General features: G+C 46.5%; 1 protein-coding gene across 11 annotated transcripts in view; it reads right to left on the bottom strand.

Moving 5' to 3' along the window:
• Positions 1–20,181, bottom strand: part of TIAM1 (TIAM Rac1 associated GEF 1) — a 193,666-nt gene that overhangs the window by 55,133 nt on the left and 118,352 nt on the right. For all 11 annotated transcript variants that reach the window (XM_075433087.1, XM_075433062.1, XM_075433071.1 and 8 more), the window contains 6 exons: positions 13,328–13,775; positions 10,830–11,002; positions 6,505–6,729; positions 4,873–5,058; positions 2,264–2,410; positions 96–170 (listed from right to left, as the gene is read on the bottom strand). In XM_075433087.1, coding sequence (XP_075289202.1) covers positions 96–170; positions 2,264–2,410; positions 4,873–5,058; positions 6,505–6,729; positions 10,830–11,002; positions 13,328–13,775 — 1,254 coding nt within the window. The remainder of the gene's footprint in view (positions 1–95; positions 171–2,263; positions 2,411–4,872; positions 5,059–6,504; positions 6,730–10,829; positions 11,003–13,327; positions 13,776–20,181) is intronic.

Genomic DNA, 20,181 nt, shown 5'->3' with positions numbered 1-20,181 from the left:
GGCTCTGCATCCCCTCTCGTGTCCCAGAGTCAATGCTGCATTTAGGCTGTCTGCAAATGGTGAGGAAGGAGGCAGCTGGAGAGTTGGTGTTTTACCTTGCCATCTGGGACCGTATCGTCAAAGATCCCTTCGAGAGATTTCTTCACTGAATCAACTCCTTCACCGAACACCTGAGGAACAACAGACCGACTCTGCTTTAAAACACAAACACACCTCCACGCTGTCTGCTGCACAGGCTAAGGGGAGAACAGTGTATCTAATATCTAGCATGGAAATCAAACTGAAAAATAAAAACATCCATCTGCAAATACAGAAAAGGAAAATACCAGCTTGTTAAAAGGGAAGGGAGGGAGAAAGACAAGCTGCTCATGGGTCACCATGCTGAAAGATCAGAGGCCAGTTCTGCTTAGTGGTCTGTCACTGACTCACTTGGCGGAGCTGGACAAATTTTATCTCCTTTTGTGCTCAGTTTCCCCACCTGTAAAGCAGGGGAAATGAACACTTCTCCACCTCTGCTAGGCCACAGAAATCAGAAGGGCTCTACTTCTGGCTGTTTTTGTAATAAACCAGCTTCCAAAAAGTACTTAGCAAATATTCAAGCACCACAAATCAGCACAACCCTTCTCTAATGAAACGAGAGCTGGCAACCCAGCATGAGCCAGAGAGCCAAAACCAACAGGAATCCGTGCAGGAGGAATGACAGAATGGGATCTACCCCAAATCAGCACAGGACTGCATCAGACGGGCAAACGGGGTTGTTACTGCACCAGAAGCTTGTAATTAAAACTGAGCAGTTACGTTTTATAGCTCCATATCAGCACAGCTTTATGATCAAGACAGTGGGTTTGGCTGTTAACTATTCCGTACCTGGAACGAAGCACGGACCGTGTAGGATGGGAGAAGGTCACTGCCCTTTCAGGATTTACAGTTTACTGCTTCAGCTTCACAATACTTTGCATGCTACTACACACAAGCAGGGGAAATGTGTTCACGCACTACATTTAGACATTCTGCTAATTTCTCAAAACTTTGTTTTTTCTTTGACTCTCTCAAGTATGATTTTTCTTTAACCTGGAACAAAATCCCTTTTCACGCCTGCATTTACTGAGGAGTGAGGGGGATAGGAGTGGGGGCAGGGGGAGGAAGCATGAGGAATGCATTTATTTCCACTGAAAGAAAAAAAAAAAGGGTGAGTTCACAAAAAAAAAAACAGGTCTGAAAGCACAGCATGGGCAGGACCCTAGCCCAGGACAAGAGACTGCGCTTGATTTGGGGAAAATAAGTACAAAGCAACAGGGATGTCACAGCACCAGCGCAAAGAATTGGGAATGCGCTCACAAAGGCATCTGCTGCTTCCCAGCAAGACCCTAAGCTATTGCTCAGCTACTAAATATTAGGTGAACTTTTAATGTCTCACTAAAAACACCCTAAACAATTTTGCAGCATTTATCCTCTGCTGAACAAAACAAACACCCACTGCTGCTTTAACAGAAGGAAGAAGAAATCACGGGGCACAGAACAACACATGTCCCAAGCCTTTCTCCCCTCAAAAAGTGAAAGAAGAGAAAGAAAAGCAAAGCCTACGTTTCCTGCAATTAGATGAGGTATGGCTCTCAAAAACTGAAAGCTATAATTAGGGATGTTTGGAAAGAATAACAGGGAAGCACCTTCCTACCACACTGAAACACGTTTTGTAGAGAAAGATCTGGGCAGTGACTGGGTGGAAATGTTTTTAGCTTTTGCTTTTTTAAAAATCTGACACAAAACAGGGACTGTCCCTACTAAATACAAAGGTTTTTGTTACTTTACGACATTTACCCCAAACTCAGCTACATTTAAAGTATTCTACAAACCCATAATTTTAATTTAAAGAAACAAAAAGTCTGCACTTTTTCTTTTCCTTCCAAAGTAGTATCTGTTTTACACTGCTGCTTTGCTACTCCTGAGTTCAGGGAAAGTACCTCCAACAAAACCAGAAGCAGCAGAAATGCAACAACAGTAGACATGCAACTGATTTAGCTGAAGAAGGTGTGAACTCCAAACCTCGTTTGAACAGGAGCTGCTGTGTATTACCTGTAGTTACAGTCACTGATTTTTGAACAGGATGTGGAATGCGATGACTGTACGCCGTGAAAGATAAAACAGGCAAGTTTAAGGTTGGATGTGTAAGTGCTTGATGCAAGTGACTCTGCATGAGCTGCATTCTGCGCGCTAACAAATAAGCCTTGAAAAACAACAGTATCACAAACTCCCCCACACTTACCTGATTAATGCTTGGCCTCCCTTGCTTTTTCTTCGAGGTAGTATCCAGTCCCCAAAGAGAAGAAAACCTGCTTCTCCGTTTACTGGCAGATCTGGACATGGCCTGCGTCCTTCTCCTCACTCCGGACTCCCCTGTGCGAGCCGCCACCTGTCAATGCCACATTGTTTTAAAATCAAAGGTTGCAGCTTCCCACTGCACTGTGGCTTACATAATCTAACAAACAGTGGAATCTGGTTCAAAAAAAAAAAAAAGCAAATACTATGGCAACAATGTGTACTCACAACAGGGACAACGGTGATGCTGCCAAGCTACTTCCTTCTCACTGCAATTTAACTCACCTCTTCCAACACCAAACCTCAAATATTAAACAGGACAGTACCCCCTGCCCCCCTCCCATTTTTTGGCATTTAATCTGAGATATTTTGAAGCAGCCTAATCATCCCAGAGCAAAGCCTCAGCATCAGTGAAGGGTCGGGTATTTTTTTTTCTTCTTTCTTTCTTTTTCCTAACAAGGTGTCAAAGCCGGACACACGAAACCTGAGATTTCCAAACTTATCAGCTGCTTCCAAAAAGCCCGGTCTTTCTCTTTGCTCTTTCCTGTGGAAGCACTCTGGGCATCCTGGAACTGACTCATAACTGTTACAAGGCCAGATAAAGGCTTGCAAATAGGTCAAGGTATTTAAAACCTGCACTTCCTTAAAGATAGCAAGGAGTGAGTAAAACACAGGAAGAAAAAAGTGAGCTGAAATGACCGTTTGGATTAAAGCAGTGTTAACTGCTTGGGTACTTGAAAAAAGGCCCGTGGCAACCCCTTGGGAGCAAAAAGATATTTGCCTTTACTGAGACCAAATATTTGGGGAGCATTTCCCAAATGAGGAAGCTCTGGTAGAAATACGTGCGACATTAGTCAGAGGTGAAGTGTTTAGGCCAAAGTTTAAGCAGATTTCCCATGTGGAGGTGGCCTCAGGAGAGCGAGCTCCTCTCCTGCGAGAAAGGGAGTGGTAGGAGATGGCAGGTACGAACGGGAGCGCCAGGCGAAGCTAGACAGACAGGCAGACAGACCCACCCTGCCGACTTGGCCGTACGCTTCCTGGAACACCTTTGTACTGGATTCCCACAGCCGAAACCAGCAAAATGTGACTGTCGTTTGGCAACCCCAGCGGGAACACCCAGATCTCTGAGTGGTGCCCCAAGCTACGGAGCTGAGAAACTGGTTGTTTGGCTGCAGCAGATACAAAAACCCATCTAAAGATAGGACAAATACAAGGCTGGCTTGTGTACCCAGGGAACCATCACTGTCTGAGTAATGGTGATTCTCCTTGGGAAATGCAGATAAATCAAAAAAAAGGAGAACTTAAACACTACTGCAAGCGTCTCCATTCCCACAGCCTGGACTTGTGAGACGTTTCTTAGCTGTACCGGGACGTTTGTGCAGAGGCACCTGGGAGACTTCACATGTCCTCTGGCTAATGTACAGAGGAACATCTTCAGGAGAGCTAGAGATGCCATGCTATCACCATGCAGCACCCAGCTCCAGTCTGACACTCACTGCACCCTCTCCACGCTAGTGAGGGCAAAGGAGGACACGAGAGTTTGCTTAAAGGAGAAGAAAGCACGTGTCTCTTCCAACACAACATATTCAAAACATCTTTTTTTTTTGCTTGGCTCTCAAGAGACACCAGCATGAAGAGGCAGACTGTTTTTCAGGCTAACGCTCAGTGCTTTGCTAGATGCAAAAAAACAAGCATAAACGCAAATTACAGTACGCCACTTAAAAAAAAAATCATAAATCCCCAGCAATTATCAGGATGATGACGCTAATCTTTTCATATATAAAAGAATAAAAACGCCCCTGACTGAATTACAGCTCTGGATTCAATTGAAGGGTACAGCTGACATCTACAAGACAACAGTGGAACTCAGCTATTTCTGTGAAGCTCCAGGAGTCCAAGCCGAAACTACACGAACTTGATTTAAATTCATTAAAAAACCACCACTTTGCAATGCATTTCCCTGTATTTTTAAGAGCTGGGTTGTTACATTATTTAAATTTAAACAACCATTTTAAACATTGTTTGCCGCACCATAAGCAGCAGAGCAGAACATTTCCCTTCCCTTGTGGAGCATCAGGTGTTGAGACCGGATATTAGACTAATTGGTCAGTAGATTCATCCATATGGCAGAAAGCAAGCCATGCCCAAGAAGGTCTAAGCCAACACGTGCTGAGGGCCTCGGAAAGACCCCCACTGACTTCACTGGACTTTTGGATCACGCCCATGTACACGGACATTAGAGATGAGCCTGCTCTTGTAACAGGAAGATCTGTTTATAAAAAGCACATTTATAGTGCAGATCTGGAAATTCAAAATCACTTGTTCAAGAGAAACATGTTTTTTTCCCTTCCGTAAGGCCATGGCTTGCAAGCGTCTGCTTTTTAATCTGTATCTGGGACACACAGCCCTTTCAGGAAGCAGAATATTCTGCACGCGAAGGTAAAGGCTCACCCCCCAGGCACAGAGACTGCTGTTTGTCGATGTGGTCTCTGCACTGGACACGTGAAACGATCTGCATGTTGGCAAAGATGACCCCTGGCCTCTGTTCAAACTTACCAGTGCGTGAAACGACGAGACTGAAAAGATTCCAAGACGGCCCATCGCAACTTTCGTTGGACGGCTGGCAAAAGCAAGCAGTCTTTTAGGGTTTGGGAGCTCCCCTCCTTGGAGACTAGCCAAGTAACAGCGGTACCGAAATAGGTCCATCTGGAACTGTTCAAGATTTTGCTCCCAAACAAAGATCTGTGTACAGTGAAGATTGAAGAGTGAGACACAGGAGAAGAAAAGGGGAGAGGAGGAAGAACAGAGTGCTAAATACCTCGCGAAAATTCTACTGTTCCCACTAACACACCCCTTTCACCAATGCTGATCTCATTCAAGAAACTATGATTCCCGTGCTTTCCCACTCTCCCCTACCCTCCCAAACCCAAACAGGATACAAATAATAAAAAAAAAAATTAATTAAATGGAAAACAACTTTTTTTATGTTCATGGCAGAAGTCTTCTCCTGGGACAACTGCTCCTTTCATACAAAGTTAATTAATAGGATTAAAATTCCATTTTTTATTTTCTTTGTATTCCAGGATTCTCTTCCGAGCAGTCCCTTAAGAGGCTTCTTTCATGCATCAAGGGGATCTGAGAAATGAGAAGACCAAACCCCACCAAATTCCACATACAGAGCACCCCGAATCAGCAGCCGCAGCAGCACTGTTGCTGTAAGCATCAACGGAGCTCATCATACTTGAAAAAGTGTAGTACACTGGGGATAATTAATCTTATCAGCGGAAGAGCGCTATAATCAGCCTATGTAAGGACTTCTTTAAATAATTCAAATTGCTGATAGAAAACAGTTTCAAAGCTTTTAGAAAAACTCAGTTACATAAAGAGAGAGACTGTTCTGCCCTCTCACTGTGATTGACAGCCTTTGAGTGAAGCCCTTTCAACAGAGGCGAGCATCTCGCCCCACCCTCCCCCCTTCTCACGAGCTTCTAGGGGGTACGAAATCTCTTCAGCTTAGCGCGTTAGGGCCCCTGCTGCTCCCCATGGTTTGCATTACAGGCGCCTTTGGCAGCCCTGCTATAAGAGCTACAAACTAGCGAAGCAGAAGCCATATGTTAGCTTCTTAAAATAAGGTGCCGCTGCGGCAGTGGGAGAGACATCTGCTCTAGGCTCTCTGCTTCCAAAACGCAGCTACGTTGCCCACTTGAAGTCAGAGGGAGCGGTCCCGAAGGGCAGCCACGGCTGCAGCTGTGAGGGCAAGGCAGGCCCTTGAAACAAGCAGAAACCAGGGGTGGCTTCTTCATCCCGTCTGCCAGCAGAAGAACCAGCCTCTTGCAGTCTTAAGAGCAACAGCAGCACCTGTCACTCTGCAACCAGCTCTTCCCTAAGGCATCCTGCTGCCGTGGCCTGGTAGCTTCTTCACTGCCCTGAAGCCCTTACTCAGCCCCTGAGCAGCTAACCAAATCCCTTGCACGGAGGTCAGGAGAAGACAGCCCATGCTGCACCTCAGTGCGTGTTATTTGGAGAAACAGTGCAACCAGAGCAGAGGGCACAGCTCTCCTGCCGTGCTCCGGGGAACTCTGGCCGCGCACACACACGGCACAGTGGGAGCAGATAGAGGCACCGCTAATCTGAAGAAGGCCTGAAATATTTGCTAGGGGTTTATTTCACATAAGGGAGCAAGATTACTTGATCCAGTATGGTCTTCTTCTTCTTGGAGTCCGTGACCGAGGACAGCTGCATTTCACCCATTTTCTTCATCTTCTCATCCATATCAATCTTCTGCTCCAGCTTTTTTATCTCTGTTTTCAGGAGCTTGACGGTGTCCTCTTTGTGATGCTGCCTTGCCACCGCGGTTGCACAAGCTGAATGGATTGCAGTGATCCAGTTCTCCAGTTCGGTCTGGCTAGAGGTCTGAAGAGAGGGAAAGAGGGAGAAAAGAAGTCAGGATCCTCTTTAAAATTGATTGGAGATTAACAAATGCAATTCCAAGGAGTTTCTTTTCCCTTTGATCTTAAGATTCAAAGCCTTAAATCCACTTACGAAAGAAGTAATAAAAACTCCATCATTCTTAAGCAGGCCATTTTTAACTCAGCACTAGGCATTCAGCCCTTAGAACTACACCTATATCTGTGCTTTGCAGCTGTACAGTGTTTCCATGCAAGGTCTCAGGAATTACCTTCCTTGTGCAATGCAATGCTGCCACAATTTGTAGCTCTACATTTAATGATATTTTGTAAACTCCCAGTTTCTTAAGGCAGGAAATTTACCAGTCTTTGTGCTCTTCACAGTATGAAGAGCTTTTTTGGCATGCAACAGTTAGTAATAAATTAATGGCATAAAACATGACCATGGTATCTATGAGTAGCTTTATTACGACTCATGGACAAACAAGCTTTCCACTTCTGAAGGTCCCAAAGCACTCTGAAGACAACCATTTTATCATTAAAGGCAGGCCCATCATCATTTTTACGGCCCTGGTACTGTGCGTTCCGAAGCACGTGTGTGACAGTCCAGGAAAAGGGAACACCTCCCCTCCCTGGAAGTGTGCAAGGCCAGGTTGGATGGGGCTTTGAGCACTGGTCTAGTGGAAGGTGTCTCTGCCCACGGCAGGGGGATTGGAACAAGATCATCTTTAAGGTCCCTTCCAACACAAACCATTCTATGATTCTGTGAGGTATTAGGCTGGGGGCACGGGACACCAGCACATTCTTCTGGAAGAGCACTATTCTCATTTGAGGCTTTTGACACAGAAGGAAGAATATTTCAAAGTGTTCCTCTTTCAGACTTTCAAAACAAAAAGTGAGTCTTCTCAGCCTTCTCAGTGAACTTCATTCCTTTTTACAGTAGGTTGTAAAACAAAATTTGCAGCCAACTCAGGGTTGCAGCGGACTTTCTCTGAGTGTCAGCCTTTAGCAGTAATCACGCTGGTATTTGGCTCATGGTTGAAAAAGTAGCAAGGTGCCAAACCACCTTGTTCTAATTAAACTTTCTGACGATACTGGATCTATAAATAGACAGCACAGTATGACTTCTCCAGTTGCTAGCATAGATGAAGAAGGTCATCCTCACTGCTCTCCTGGCGGTCACAACTAACAGCAAAGGACATGGCTTACTGAAGCCAAGGAGAGATTCCTACAGAAGCCCGACTCTGGAAATCACATATGCACAGGTCAGACTTCAGGTTGATGCTCCCAAAACTTCTGGGGTACTGGAGCAGCTGAGGCACACATGTCCAAGAACAATGTCGCTTTCCTTAGCTCAGGTTGGAAGTCCTAAGCAGAACATAGAGTCTACATTGGAAAGACCGATCTCTTACTCCCAATTTTCTTGTCTTCAGTTGGCACTGTACAAAGGATATTGCTCAAATTCTTTAGGCTCCCTGCCCAGGTAATAATACTAATAAACTCTTACTCATAGAAGGGGGCTTACAATGTCTTATCACCACTGCTGAAGACATGTTGAGCCTCCCTTGCTGAGGAATTTCTGCTGAAAACAGAGAAATTATTTTCAAGATGGGAGACACTTTGCCTACAGTCAGGTGGTGAAACCTAGTCCCCAGTAGAGAAGAGAGCAGCACCGCAATAATGAGATGGTATGTTTTGTTAATTCCTAGCAAAATCCTAACAGCAAGAGGTCATATTTTTATCTTACTCAATTTTAAAATATTATCTGTATACCATTAGATTCTGTTTTCTTTTCTGTTTCCTGGGAGAGGGAGGGGGAAAAAAAGGAATCTGGAATGGATTTTAGGAGCTGAAGACTCTTCTGGTAGATGAGTAGGCAAAGGGAATCACTCCGCTTCTCAAAGGAAAGGACCACATAAACAAGCAGCAAACATCTGATACATGAGTATGTGGTGTCACAAGTTGCTCTGAGCTCCTGGAAAATGCATGTGACATCTGCAAGTAATGGATTTGCGTAGGCATGATAAGAACTGACTGAGCAAGGAATCATCGTGTAGGAGGTATGTGATGCCTCTAGGTGCAACGCAGTGGGAAGGCTTGTTACAAGATGTCCGCTATCTGTACGCATTACAAAGCAATCCTATTTTTCTCCCTAAGTACACAGTCTCCATAGGACAGAAATAGTCTTCCTCAGGTCTGTGGTTTCTTCTCATCAAAAGCACTACTACAGCACCATGTTACGTTTGGACAGACGTGCATGACATGAGCAGTTAAGTAACACTGCTGAACAGCCGTACACGAGCGTCGGCAGAGCAAGCCCTACAGCACAGTCACTCACACATTACTTCCACCCCTGCAGCTGGTCTCCTTCCCTTCACCCCCAACCCATGGCTCCTTTCTCTTCTGCTTCACTGGCTGCGCATGTGTTCTATGGCAGAAGGGACACACCAAGGAAAAATTTCTGCAAGGCAATATAAATGATTGTTTTCCATCTGAAAATATTCGGTTTTGCTTTTTCCCACAAAGTTACAAGAAAATCTACCCATGGCATAATGACATGGGGCTTTTAATGAATAAGGGCCCTGTGTTGCCATAAAAGAAATGTACTGAACATGAAATTTTCAGTATTTAGCATCCATTGACAATAATTTTATGAGAATGACAATTTTTCCTTAGAAAACTGTATGGAAAATATTTTACAGCTCGTATCAGCAGATCAGGAGAAGATCGTGCTCCATGGCCTTTCAAGCACATGCTCAGACCATAAGCACCACACTTACCTCCTGGATGAAGCTCTCCAGGTGGCAAAATACATCTACCCTGCCCAGGAAAGGCTTGAAGTAGACAGGGGCAGTGCAGTATCACACTATGAGCTGATGAAAAATCTGACTGAGACAGCAGAGAAGCTAGATTGCAAAAAAATGATTTTTTTTTTTTAGTATGCAATCAGATACTCAGTCTCTTCAAGATGTAAGCCAGCATCACTTCCTTTCAGTCAGTAAGGCTTTCTTATTTTGCACTAGTTTGAGAATCTAGCTCCTTGTTTAGGACAGCTGCAAGGACCTACAAGACAGTGTAATTTGATATACTTGATCTGGAGTACTGGGGAGTGATGATGGAGGAGGTGTACAGACTACCACAGAGTAGGCTTCTGGTTTAAGCAGGCAAGAAACTCAGAATATGTTGTCAGTGGAAACGGAAATAAATAAGTGATTCCTCTGGCGAAAAAAATGAATCAAAAGAGGAGGAAATGGCACCACCTCAGCACAGGCTGGCAATTACAAATAAAAGAGTGTCACACCTTGACTAGTGATAATTTGCAATAAGAAAGTGGAATGCCAACCTAAAAATCACTCAGGGAAGCAGTAGTTACCAAAATACAGAAATATTTTTCAGTGAAACATGCCAGCTAATGTATGGTCTTTGATATAAGTACTGGATTTTTTAAAAACGTGCCCTGTGAAATTCAGACATTTCTATTTTCTCGTTAAAAAAACTAAACATGCACTTTCGGTCTCCTCTTGGGCAACAGCAAGATGCTGACTAAGGTCTGCATGACCAAGGGGCAACTGCATTCTGCAGCACCACTGGGAGAGCACCTGGAGGTCCAAGTATCCCCTGAACTTCAAACACCTCTTGGTCTTGTACACCCCACTTGAGCCTCTCTGCAAGGTCCCATCTTTGATACTTGTCTCTTACAAGGCGCCGATAGTGTTACAGCATGTTTAATGCACTACTGTATGTCCTGTGTGGTAACTGGCCTGGTCTGTGCGTTATCAGCACACTGTCAAACCATCCAAAATTCCCAGTTTTTACAGGGATGTAAGAATATTTTAAATTCTTATTTTGTTCCAACCACCTACAGAAAGAGGGTCCGATCAGTCAATAAAAACAGCAGATCTGACAGTAATTCACATGTGGTGGTGGGTCTCTTGAGTGGCATTTACCAAATACATCATGTCCTTCCTCTAGCGCTGCCAGAAGAAAATCCCAAACCTACTGGAGTCAGCAGGATTTTTCCACTGATTTTAACCAGAGCTAAGATGTCCTCCTCAGTCGGAGACAGCAAAAGACAACAGCTTTGTAAAACCCTCGAACTGGACCAACCTGAAAGAGGAAAGCATCCCCGAGGGAGTTGCTGAGACAGAAGACAAAGTCCTTCTTGGGGTGTTCAGGCACCGCTTGCACTATGCTGTTTTCCACCCAGACAGCGTGCTTTGGGATACTGTTGTGGTCAATGCCAGATCTGCCATCAGTCTCATAAAAAAACAGTGTGCATCCTAAAAGAGACGATTGCATATTAGCAAGCAACACATTTAAATGCAACAGCCGCCCTGCCTCTATCCAGTGCTAACGCTTGGGTCTATAAATCATCTGTAAAACTGTCACAGGGATGACGGAGGATTTGCCAGGGCCTGTTCAGGTTTTCAGCCCCGCAGTGGAGAGCACGAGCAACAGCCCAGTTTTCAGCCCGACAAGGTGGTGGTTTCCACGCCACGGGGGCACACCATAAGCTGTGTGGCACATCAAACCATGCCCCAGCGGGCCATTATGTTTGCCCTGGGATTACTAAAACAGAGATGCAGACATGAGCTGAGAAAGTCACGGGCAGGAAAATACAGCCCCAGATGAGAAAAGCTGTTGTAATTCCCAAAGTGGGGGTCCTCCACAGCCACCCTTTCCCACTGAGGGGACCGAGAGGAAGACGGAGGGGTGAGAGCCCGGTGAGCCTGGCGGTGCTGGCCAGCTGCGAGCCGGCCCCAGGCAAACCCCCACAGCCCTGCCGCAGCCTCCGGCAGCTGCTAGCTGCCACGGCCCCTGCGAGGCAAAGATCAAGCGAGTTAATTACTTGATGCTGATGAGTAACTGGAGGAAAAACGGACTGGAATGAGCTGTGCTCGCTGAAAGACTGACACACAAAAAAATCCCAACAAACAAACAAACAAACAAAAAATACAAACCAAATCCTTATTCCACTAAAACGTTTCGGCTCTGACTCACGGCAATACGGCCAAAACCAAAAGCACATTTCAGCTGGGGACAGCAAACAGCCTGCTCGGTTTTACAAAATAATCTTTACAATTCTCTGAGGGGGGAAAAAAAAAAAAAGGTAGAGCAAGCCTGCAGTTTGGGAGACCCCAAAGACAGGGTCTCCCTCTCTCTCCCACCTTCCCACATTATCTGCAGCTGTTTTACATTGAGAGTAGCCCATTGTTTCTCTGCCCCTGGAAGCAGCCCTCTCTGCGCCAAGGGATGCCCTGTCACCCAGCCTCTCCGAAAACTATTCCCAGCCACACAATGGCAGCTGGTAACTTCAAAGCCTCCTTTAAACACTGGCGTTATTAAGGCACAGCAATCTGAGGAGCAAACGCTCTGCTTGAGTCAAAGCACTTTAAAATAACATTGCCTGCCCGCTCATCCTTCCCCCTTCCCCTCCCAGATGGCCTTTTGTTGGCCCGCTCCTCACAGCAAGACCTTCCTGCCACAGGGCCCTCCTCCCCCAGTCCGAGAGGTCGGGGTCCCCCCTCCCTCCCCTTCCATTCCCCCAGTTTCCCTGACCGCCCCAAGGAAGAGCTGGCACCTAACTTTGCTGGAGGGGCTGAAATAGTGCTGCAAATTAAAAAAAAATAATAAAGGGCTCTGTGGGGAGGACAGGAGTCCAGCTTTTCGGCAGTCCCATCTACGGCAGGGGACATGGCCGTGCCTCCACTGGCCCAGAGGTGAGGCCAGTCCCAAAACCTCACCAGCGTTGCTCCCCGTTTCACCACTAACACAACCGCATGGAGATTAATTAGAGGTGGCTTTAAGAGGCCAGCTCCCAAGCTTCACCGCTCTGTTAGCATTTATGTGCCTTTGTAAGCACTCCGACCCCGAATGGGGTGGGAGCACGGTCCCAGCAGGAACCGCAAAATCCAGAGAGAAAAGTGTCTGTGGCCCAGGTAGACCAGCAAGGGTGGCCGGGTGCCGAGGGCTGCCCCCCTCAAGATGGGTGACGCAGCCAGAGCCAACGTCTCCAAGTCACGAGCCAGCCTCAATGACCAAACCGTGGCTTCCTGTCCACACCACAGACGTGTTGCAACTCACTGGGTGTTTACACTCATGGAGCGCATCTCAGAGAGGGAGAGGCCAGCAGCACTAAGCGGGAGAGCTACAAGAGGAAAACACATGAAGACAGAGCCCCTGTCTGAAGGCATGCAGGTGTCACCACTAGAAAAAACCCACCGACATGTGCCTGCGGCTGCACACAGGTATTTAGTTTGTCAGCAAGCCGCAGACATGCTCCTTAAAAGAAACACCCAGTGCTCCAAGAAGCCACCCACGGTGGTGCCAGCAGGACTCGAAGCAGGGTACGAACTCCACTCCAGTGCAGCACCTGTCTTGAACTAGATGCGTTGCATAATATGAGCACATCAACAACCACCAAGTAAAACCCCCCTCTGAAAAACACCAGGGCCACCTCCTCACAATTGATGTTAATTACGCTGAAGTTCACAGCAGCTTTTGTTAAGAGCATAGGCTACTGGTGCCTTCATCAGCAGCAATGAACAACCCATAGGACACTGCAGATGCCCATCTGGATAAACCCTGGCACGCTTGCTCTGTACCTTTCAGGGAAACCCAGTAGTGCTTCCATTTCCTTCGTGTGGCCGACTCCACCTTCTTGTTCTTTTTGTGCACTAGGAAGTTTTTCACAGCTAGTGCTCCAGCTTTCCGCACCGTGCCCTGGGCGGCCGTCAGGAGGATGTCAGACTGCCCCGGCGAGCTGAGGGTGCCGCTGCTCTGCTCGTCGCTGAGGGCAGAGCCAGCCTCCTCCAGGTTCTCACTGTTCGTGGTGCTCATCTCCAGCTCCCGGCGGAAGTTCTCGTACACGCCCTGGCGAAGCCCGTCGCCCGTCGAGCTGCTCCCACTGTCGCTGCCGATGAAAGCCCGGCTGGCCGTCGGGGAGTAACTCGAGTTGGTAGCATTGGAGCGTCTAGAGAGGAGGTCGGTGTCGGTGGCTGCTCCCTCGATCCCGCTGTCGGTGAACTCGCTCCCCTCGCCTGCATTGACGTCCTAGTCACAAGAGAGACACAGTGTGAGACACAGTGAGCCTGGCCGAGCCTGGCCTTCTGGACACACCAACATGAACCCAAAACATCCAAGTGGCACCACATTTCTTCACACCCCCATTTTGTCTGGCACTGGAAACCCCTCATCTCTTTTTTCCTCTGAAGACAAACAACTGGAAGAAAAGGTAGGGTAGGCAGAACTTCCAGCGCAGTTTAGGACGCATCAGTCACACACGCATGATTTCAGGTAGTGCCTCTACAGCCTTAGCATTTTGGAATATAAGATGCAGCATCATCTGTTTACATTAAGCTAAGCTAACAGTGCTAAAGGTTTTGCAAAAGGAGAACATATGGTAGCAAAAACTGGCAGTGTCAAGAAAAGCAGCAATCAACCTACGCATTTTGAAAAGAAAACATTGATATTGTACATTCACACCTACAGTTGAAGAGACATTTTAGACATCCCAAGAATGTCATTTGCAAATTATATAACTAAAAAGGTACTTTTTTGCCTCCTAAGAAGTTACTGTGTTTGAGATTATTTCTGTTCTGTGTCACTTCTACATCATCAACCCTAACGATGGGCCAGAATCCCACGGTGATAGACCCTGCCAAAACACTGCCACAACAGGAGACCCTTCCTGGTCCCCAGTAACTTGCAGGTGGAGGCTCACATGAGACAAGAGTACGGCCAGCTTGAGCAAGACACAAAATAACATGACAAAATTCAGGTCTCAAAGGCATAGTGGCTCAGCTTGCCGCCTATAACAAGGCTAGTGCCCAAAGGGGCTAACCACTACCATTTCAGCACTCAAAGGCATCCGTGGCAGTTTTTGAAGGGGGACAAATAAAGGCCAAGCCCTGTAAGTGGAGAGAAATATCTCATATTAGATAATCGAGAGAAGAGGGAGCCACAGAAAAAGATGCAAAGAGGTTAGAAATATGGACAAAACAACAGAAATTTCAGCCTCTATCTCTCCTGCCAGAGCAGCTGCTACTTGATTAACAAGTTTTTTAAGAAAATTAGGAGACTTTGAGAAGAGGTGGCAGAATGCAGTGTTTATTTTGAGAGAAAACAAGCTTCTAGGTGTTGCTTTAAGCCCCAGTTTTCTATGCATCCAAGAGCAGCTCTGTGAAAAACAAGAAACCCTCCATGGAGCTCTGTTTGAAACCTTCCTCCTGTGGAGCAAGAGCTGGAGGAGGAAACCTTGAAGGGAGGGAGGGAGGGGTGTTGCTGAATTCAACTAACTTTTAAGGCAGTAATTTGTAACGGATGGGCTCATTCTTTATAAACGCTACCTCTCAAGGGAAACTCGGAGTCCAGCTGGAAGAGTAAGTGCTTCCTTCCCCGCTCAATAAGCACAGTTATCCTAGTCAGTCCAGCTATTTAATGCAACACATGGTGATAGACAAGCTGTGCTGGACAGGCCGATTCTCCTCTACTCCCACCGCATGTGAATGAGCCGAGCAGGGCTTCCCGTAAGCGCAGCCATCCACCCGTACACAGCAGTTTTCACAACCACGCGTTCTTTCCTGCTGTTCCAATACACTTGCTTTCTGGAAGCCAATTATCTTCCCGTCTCTTGCAATGCAAGGAAAGATATCTGGAGAGGGGAACTGGCGCCGCTCGGAAACCGGTGTTTACAAAACGCTGCTGCGAGTGAGTTTTTTTGTGCTCCATCACGAAAAGCTGGATGGCGCGACACCCGACGACAGCCCTCCATCTGCGACCCCGCGCGCCAGGGCTGGCACGGCCGCGCGACGTGCACACACCCAAGGCACGGCCTCTCTGCCAACACGAGCTACATCGCTGCAAAACCGGAGCGCCAAAGAACTGAACCGGATCCCCGCTGTTCACTGGGATAGTTATTCCCATAGGATGACTTGCGCTTGCATTTGCTTTCTGGGGCCTTCTTCCTTCATAACTTTTTCAAAGGGAAAAAGTGTGTCACTCGTATAGCATAAACAAATCCACACTCTGCAGTGGACATTACATAACGGTGGCACCATAAATTATTTAGGGTTCTGAGATTTTTATTTTAAGTTAATGATTTAATAAATATACGATCTGTCTCATAACTATTTTATCCGTGCAATACAAAAAGTATCGAGTCAATCCCAAAATTTTAGCTGATGCAACCTTCAGGAAGCATATCTCATGCTTTAACTAGAATTAGTCAGTTTAAAAAAATGAAGAGCTACTAAAACAGACCACCAACTTGAGGGAGACAGGATTTGTAATTTTGCCAGCCAGTGTACGGACAAAACCTTCTCGGTGCTTTTTAAGACAGAAATGCTTCTTAGCATTTTTTCAAGAACAGAAGTGCACCCAGAGATGTTTAAGCACAGCGCTGCATTGCTGGCTCTCAAGGTTATAGAATCATAGAATCACAGAATAGTAAGGGTTGGAAGGGACCTTAAAGATCATCTGGTTCCAAGCCCCCTGCCATGAGCAGCGATATCATCAGGTTCCTCGTGCCCCATGTGACACAGCCTTCTTCTTGTGTAACCCTGATGAGACACAGCATTAATTGCCTCAGTTTCCCCATCCATAAATGGGGATTATACTCCATAACTGATACATGTATAACGGCTTATTTATAAAAAAATGAAAGGATGGAAAACTCGGAGTGAATATATGCTCATGAGCTTCAATCGTGGCACGTTTTGCAAACATCTTTATAATCTTCATCACAATGCAAGTTATAGGCTGGATGAGTCAAAAGATCTTTTCAGCATAATGCCACAGCCCTGCCCCTAATCTCCCTGTGCTCCCTGCACTCCCTTTTCCTCTCTTCAATAGCCCGTATCAAAGACTTCTTGCCAACCGATGCAAGCCCTTTGGTAGGAGGAGGGTCTGAGCACACAAAGGTCAGAACGGTTCAAAAACTACAGCCTGCTAATATTGTTCACGCTCATGAATTATGAAACGTAGCATTGAGTGAGCTTAGCACTTTCGGAAGTCTGCTGTATGAGGAGATCGGTCGCGGGGTTAGTAGGGTTAAGAGCATTCATTGCACAGGTCTCTGACTTCTGCGTTCCTGCTGCAATGTCAGCTCGTTCTCATCGGAAGGCATGAAAAGCTCTCAAGAAGCAGCCGGCATCCGCTTTGGCTGTCTCGCAGCGCTGTAACCCGCACGCTCAAGCGCGTTCAGTGAAGAAAGCACAGAGGTTTAGTATTTGTGCTTCCACAGAAATGTGCCGAGGCTGGAGGGGTAAGAGTCCCAAGCCAAGCAACAAACCACAGCAGGGTTTGGTGAACACGTCACCGGGGGCACAGAACTACTCCTTCAAATTTTTAAATGAGGATGCTGAAAATTAAGCATCCCAGCTCACACCGTGAGCAGCATGGCTCTCTGCTGATGAGATCGATGTGGATACAGGAGTGCCTAGCTTTGGTGTCCAGCTTCAAAGTACCTACTGACATGACCACCACAGGCTGTTGCCCAGAAGCAAAGCAAATATTGTGTGACCCTGATGAGACCTATTTCAAAATTACTCACGTTTCCTGCTCAGGTTCTCAAAGAGCCCCGCGGGCAGCAGCAAGGTCGCTCTCCTCCGAGAAAGACTTATTACCACCCCAGGTCCATGACGGGATGTGCCACAGAGGCTTGCTAAGGGAACAGGCATTTCACTCCTTGGCAGAAGGGCTTCCCAGGCAAAGACTCTCGAGGCCAAGAGTGAACTACAGACACGGCTCAGTCTTCTCCCTCTGACTCCTGCCCAGCACCCCTGCCGGCCATCCACCAGGATGCCAATCCAATGGCATGTGCCAGGCACATCGCGGGAGGTGGGAGACAGCTGAAGACTGCAGAATGCACATTGCTGAAGCCCTCAGTGTTGGACATTATACACACATTAGAACAAATCACCAGCACGTTACTCTGGACTTGTAATTGCTATCATGAAGGGGCTCTGTTTTATTTTGCAGGGTAAAAACCCCCGAAGTTTCAGTCAGCTCTGTGTAAGATTCAAGACACTGCACCTGATATTTCACACCTCACCAGAGATGTTGTGTTTTGTATTTTCAGTCTGGCAAACAGCTGTCTCCACACAGAGAAATATTTTTGCCCCGAGAGACCATCCCAGGAACCAAATGCAAGACTGGAACTAAAATCTGTGCTGCCCCGCTTAGCCTCCCCACTGGTGTTTACCTAGCTTCGGGCCTGGGAGCACAAGAGGGTAAAGCAAGAGGGAGGTGGAAATCATTAAATTGGTCACACCAAGTAAAAAGCATGTAGCAAAGAACAGAAAGCATATTTCCTCCAAGACAGAGAGATGGGACAAGTCGTGGGAATAGCAGTTCTTGGCACGTTGCAAACACAACAGGTCTTAGTCCACAGAGAAAACAAACTGAATAAACAGGGGGCTCTGTCCCTTCCATTCGAGAGCGCTGTGTGGAAAGCAGGGAGAAAGTCGCATAAAGACCACCGGATGAAGAAGGGAACTAAAGAGGCTCTAGCGACTGCGCTGCACTGCATGCCTTGATGGGGAGGCAGTGGGCAGTGGCACAGCTTCCACCAGCACTGGGATCCCTGCCGCTGCTGGAAGTGATGGAGGAGCGGCACCGCGCCTTACGCTGGCAGTGCTACCACGTCAGTTGCAAACGCCCAGGGTTTACGGAAGGAAGTTCAGTAGACAGCAATGGAGGGTAAGAGGAGGGAAAGGCAGAATGCCCGACACCAGAGAGATATGCCACAGAATGAGAAGCTAAGAGGGACTGAACGGTGCCGTTGATACCCACACGAACGCAGTGAGGCCCAGCAAGCAGGCCACGTGCCAGGACAGCTACAACAGCCGTAACAGCATTCAAGTGTAATGAAGTGGAATTATCACAGCCCCATCAAATGCAGAGAACAGTTTAACTGATGAACCAATTGGGTAAAATATTAGTGAAAAAACTAGCAACTCAAATATATGTTTATTCCTCACATGAACACCGGGCTTCATGCAAAGCAAGCTAGAGGGGAATAAACTGTAAGGCAGGCTACATCAAGCTAATGTATTCGGTGCTGTAGCTTCTGCATACTCATGTGATATACATCTGTATGTCTGCTGTAGCCACATTTGTAAAAAAATTGTTGCTAGATTTAGAAGATACAAAAAAAATCCCTTTTGTTTCAGAAAAAAAGGTCTACTTTCAGCTAGCGAGGTTCAGGCAAAAAGTTTTGGGGCAGGTTCCAAGTGTCTTTGTCCCTTTGTTGAATAGATTTGGTACTGGCCTTTGCTAGCAAGAGACCATCGGATGGGCTAAGCCTTGCCCAACTCTCCGGCCCATGACTGGACACATTCAGAGCACTTGCAATAACGATGCACTTCCCCAGCTTCCCACCAACAGCCCTGTTACAGACACGATGAAAATGGCTTGGTGAATCACCTTCTCCTGCTTGACTGACAGCAGTGATTCACAGGCACTTTAGCCACACGGGACTGATTAAGTAGGAAAATGCTTACTTCCCTAATATAAACAGTTCCTTATATGGTTAACACTTCTTCCTAAATTTACCATTGGATTAAAAGTATTTGTCAGTAAAAGGCAACTGAGTGTTTTTTTCCTTGTAAGGGACTCCCTCTGAAAGAACGCCAATCCTCTGTTCCCCACCCTGTTTAGCAACAGAGCAATAAGGTGTTCACGTTCAGCAACACCCTGAAATTGCACATAACCTGTCTGGCTGCTAGTTAGGCAAGCCCCACAGAATACATTTAAAATAGATGGGTAAGCAGCCTGGTGGTTTGCATGCTTTTATGTGCCTGGTGTCTCTCTGAAGCTCCTGTGTAGAAAAAGATTGGCCTGATAAGTGTGTTTCCTTTCTTTTCAGTACTGACTCTGCCATCATTTGATGGTCAAGGTGGTCTGTTAAGGTACAACTTGCTCCAAATCAAAATGAAATCAATTCTCTGGAGTAACTTGAACACCTGGTGATGGATGCATTAGAAGATTTATCTGTCTTGAAAAGAGTCAAAACATTCCAAGAAGCAAAGATAAATCATAAATCTCAATTGAAACCTGAGCGGGAGAAACAGTTTTAAAGCTGCAATGGAGAAACACAAAAGCAACTCTATAGCTCATCCTGTATGGGAGGAATAGAGTTTTGAAGACTGTCACAAACGCACTGAATTGTGTCCACATAACTCACTGTAAAGTCAATGGGATTATGACAACGACACGAAGAAGATCTGCCACTGCAGCAACGAACAAAGCTCCTCAACCAGATGCTGGGATTTGATATGAATAAAAGGTTTTGAAGATATCTACAGGCCTGTGTACAACAAGACTGTATTATATGAGAACTAGCCAGGATACACTGGATTGACAGTAAGCTTTGGAGAACTGACAGCCACAAACCAACACGGACCAACTGCAGTTTTCTGTTGGATTGGTTGGGTCTTGCTTACCCCTCCTAGGAGGC

The sequence above is a fragment of the Opisthocomus hoazin genome, chromosome 1 (genome assembly GCF_030867145.1).
Source record: "Opisthocomus hoazin isolate bOpiHoa1 chromosome 1, bOpiHoa1.hap1, whole genome shotgun sequence".
NCBI classification, from domain to species: Eukaryota; Metazoa; Chordata; class Aves; order Opisthocomiformes; family Opisthocomidae; genus Opisthocomus; species Opisthocomus hoazin.
Note: the sequence above shows the minus strand (reverse complement) of the source record. Positions and strands in the feature narration are given on the sequence as shown.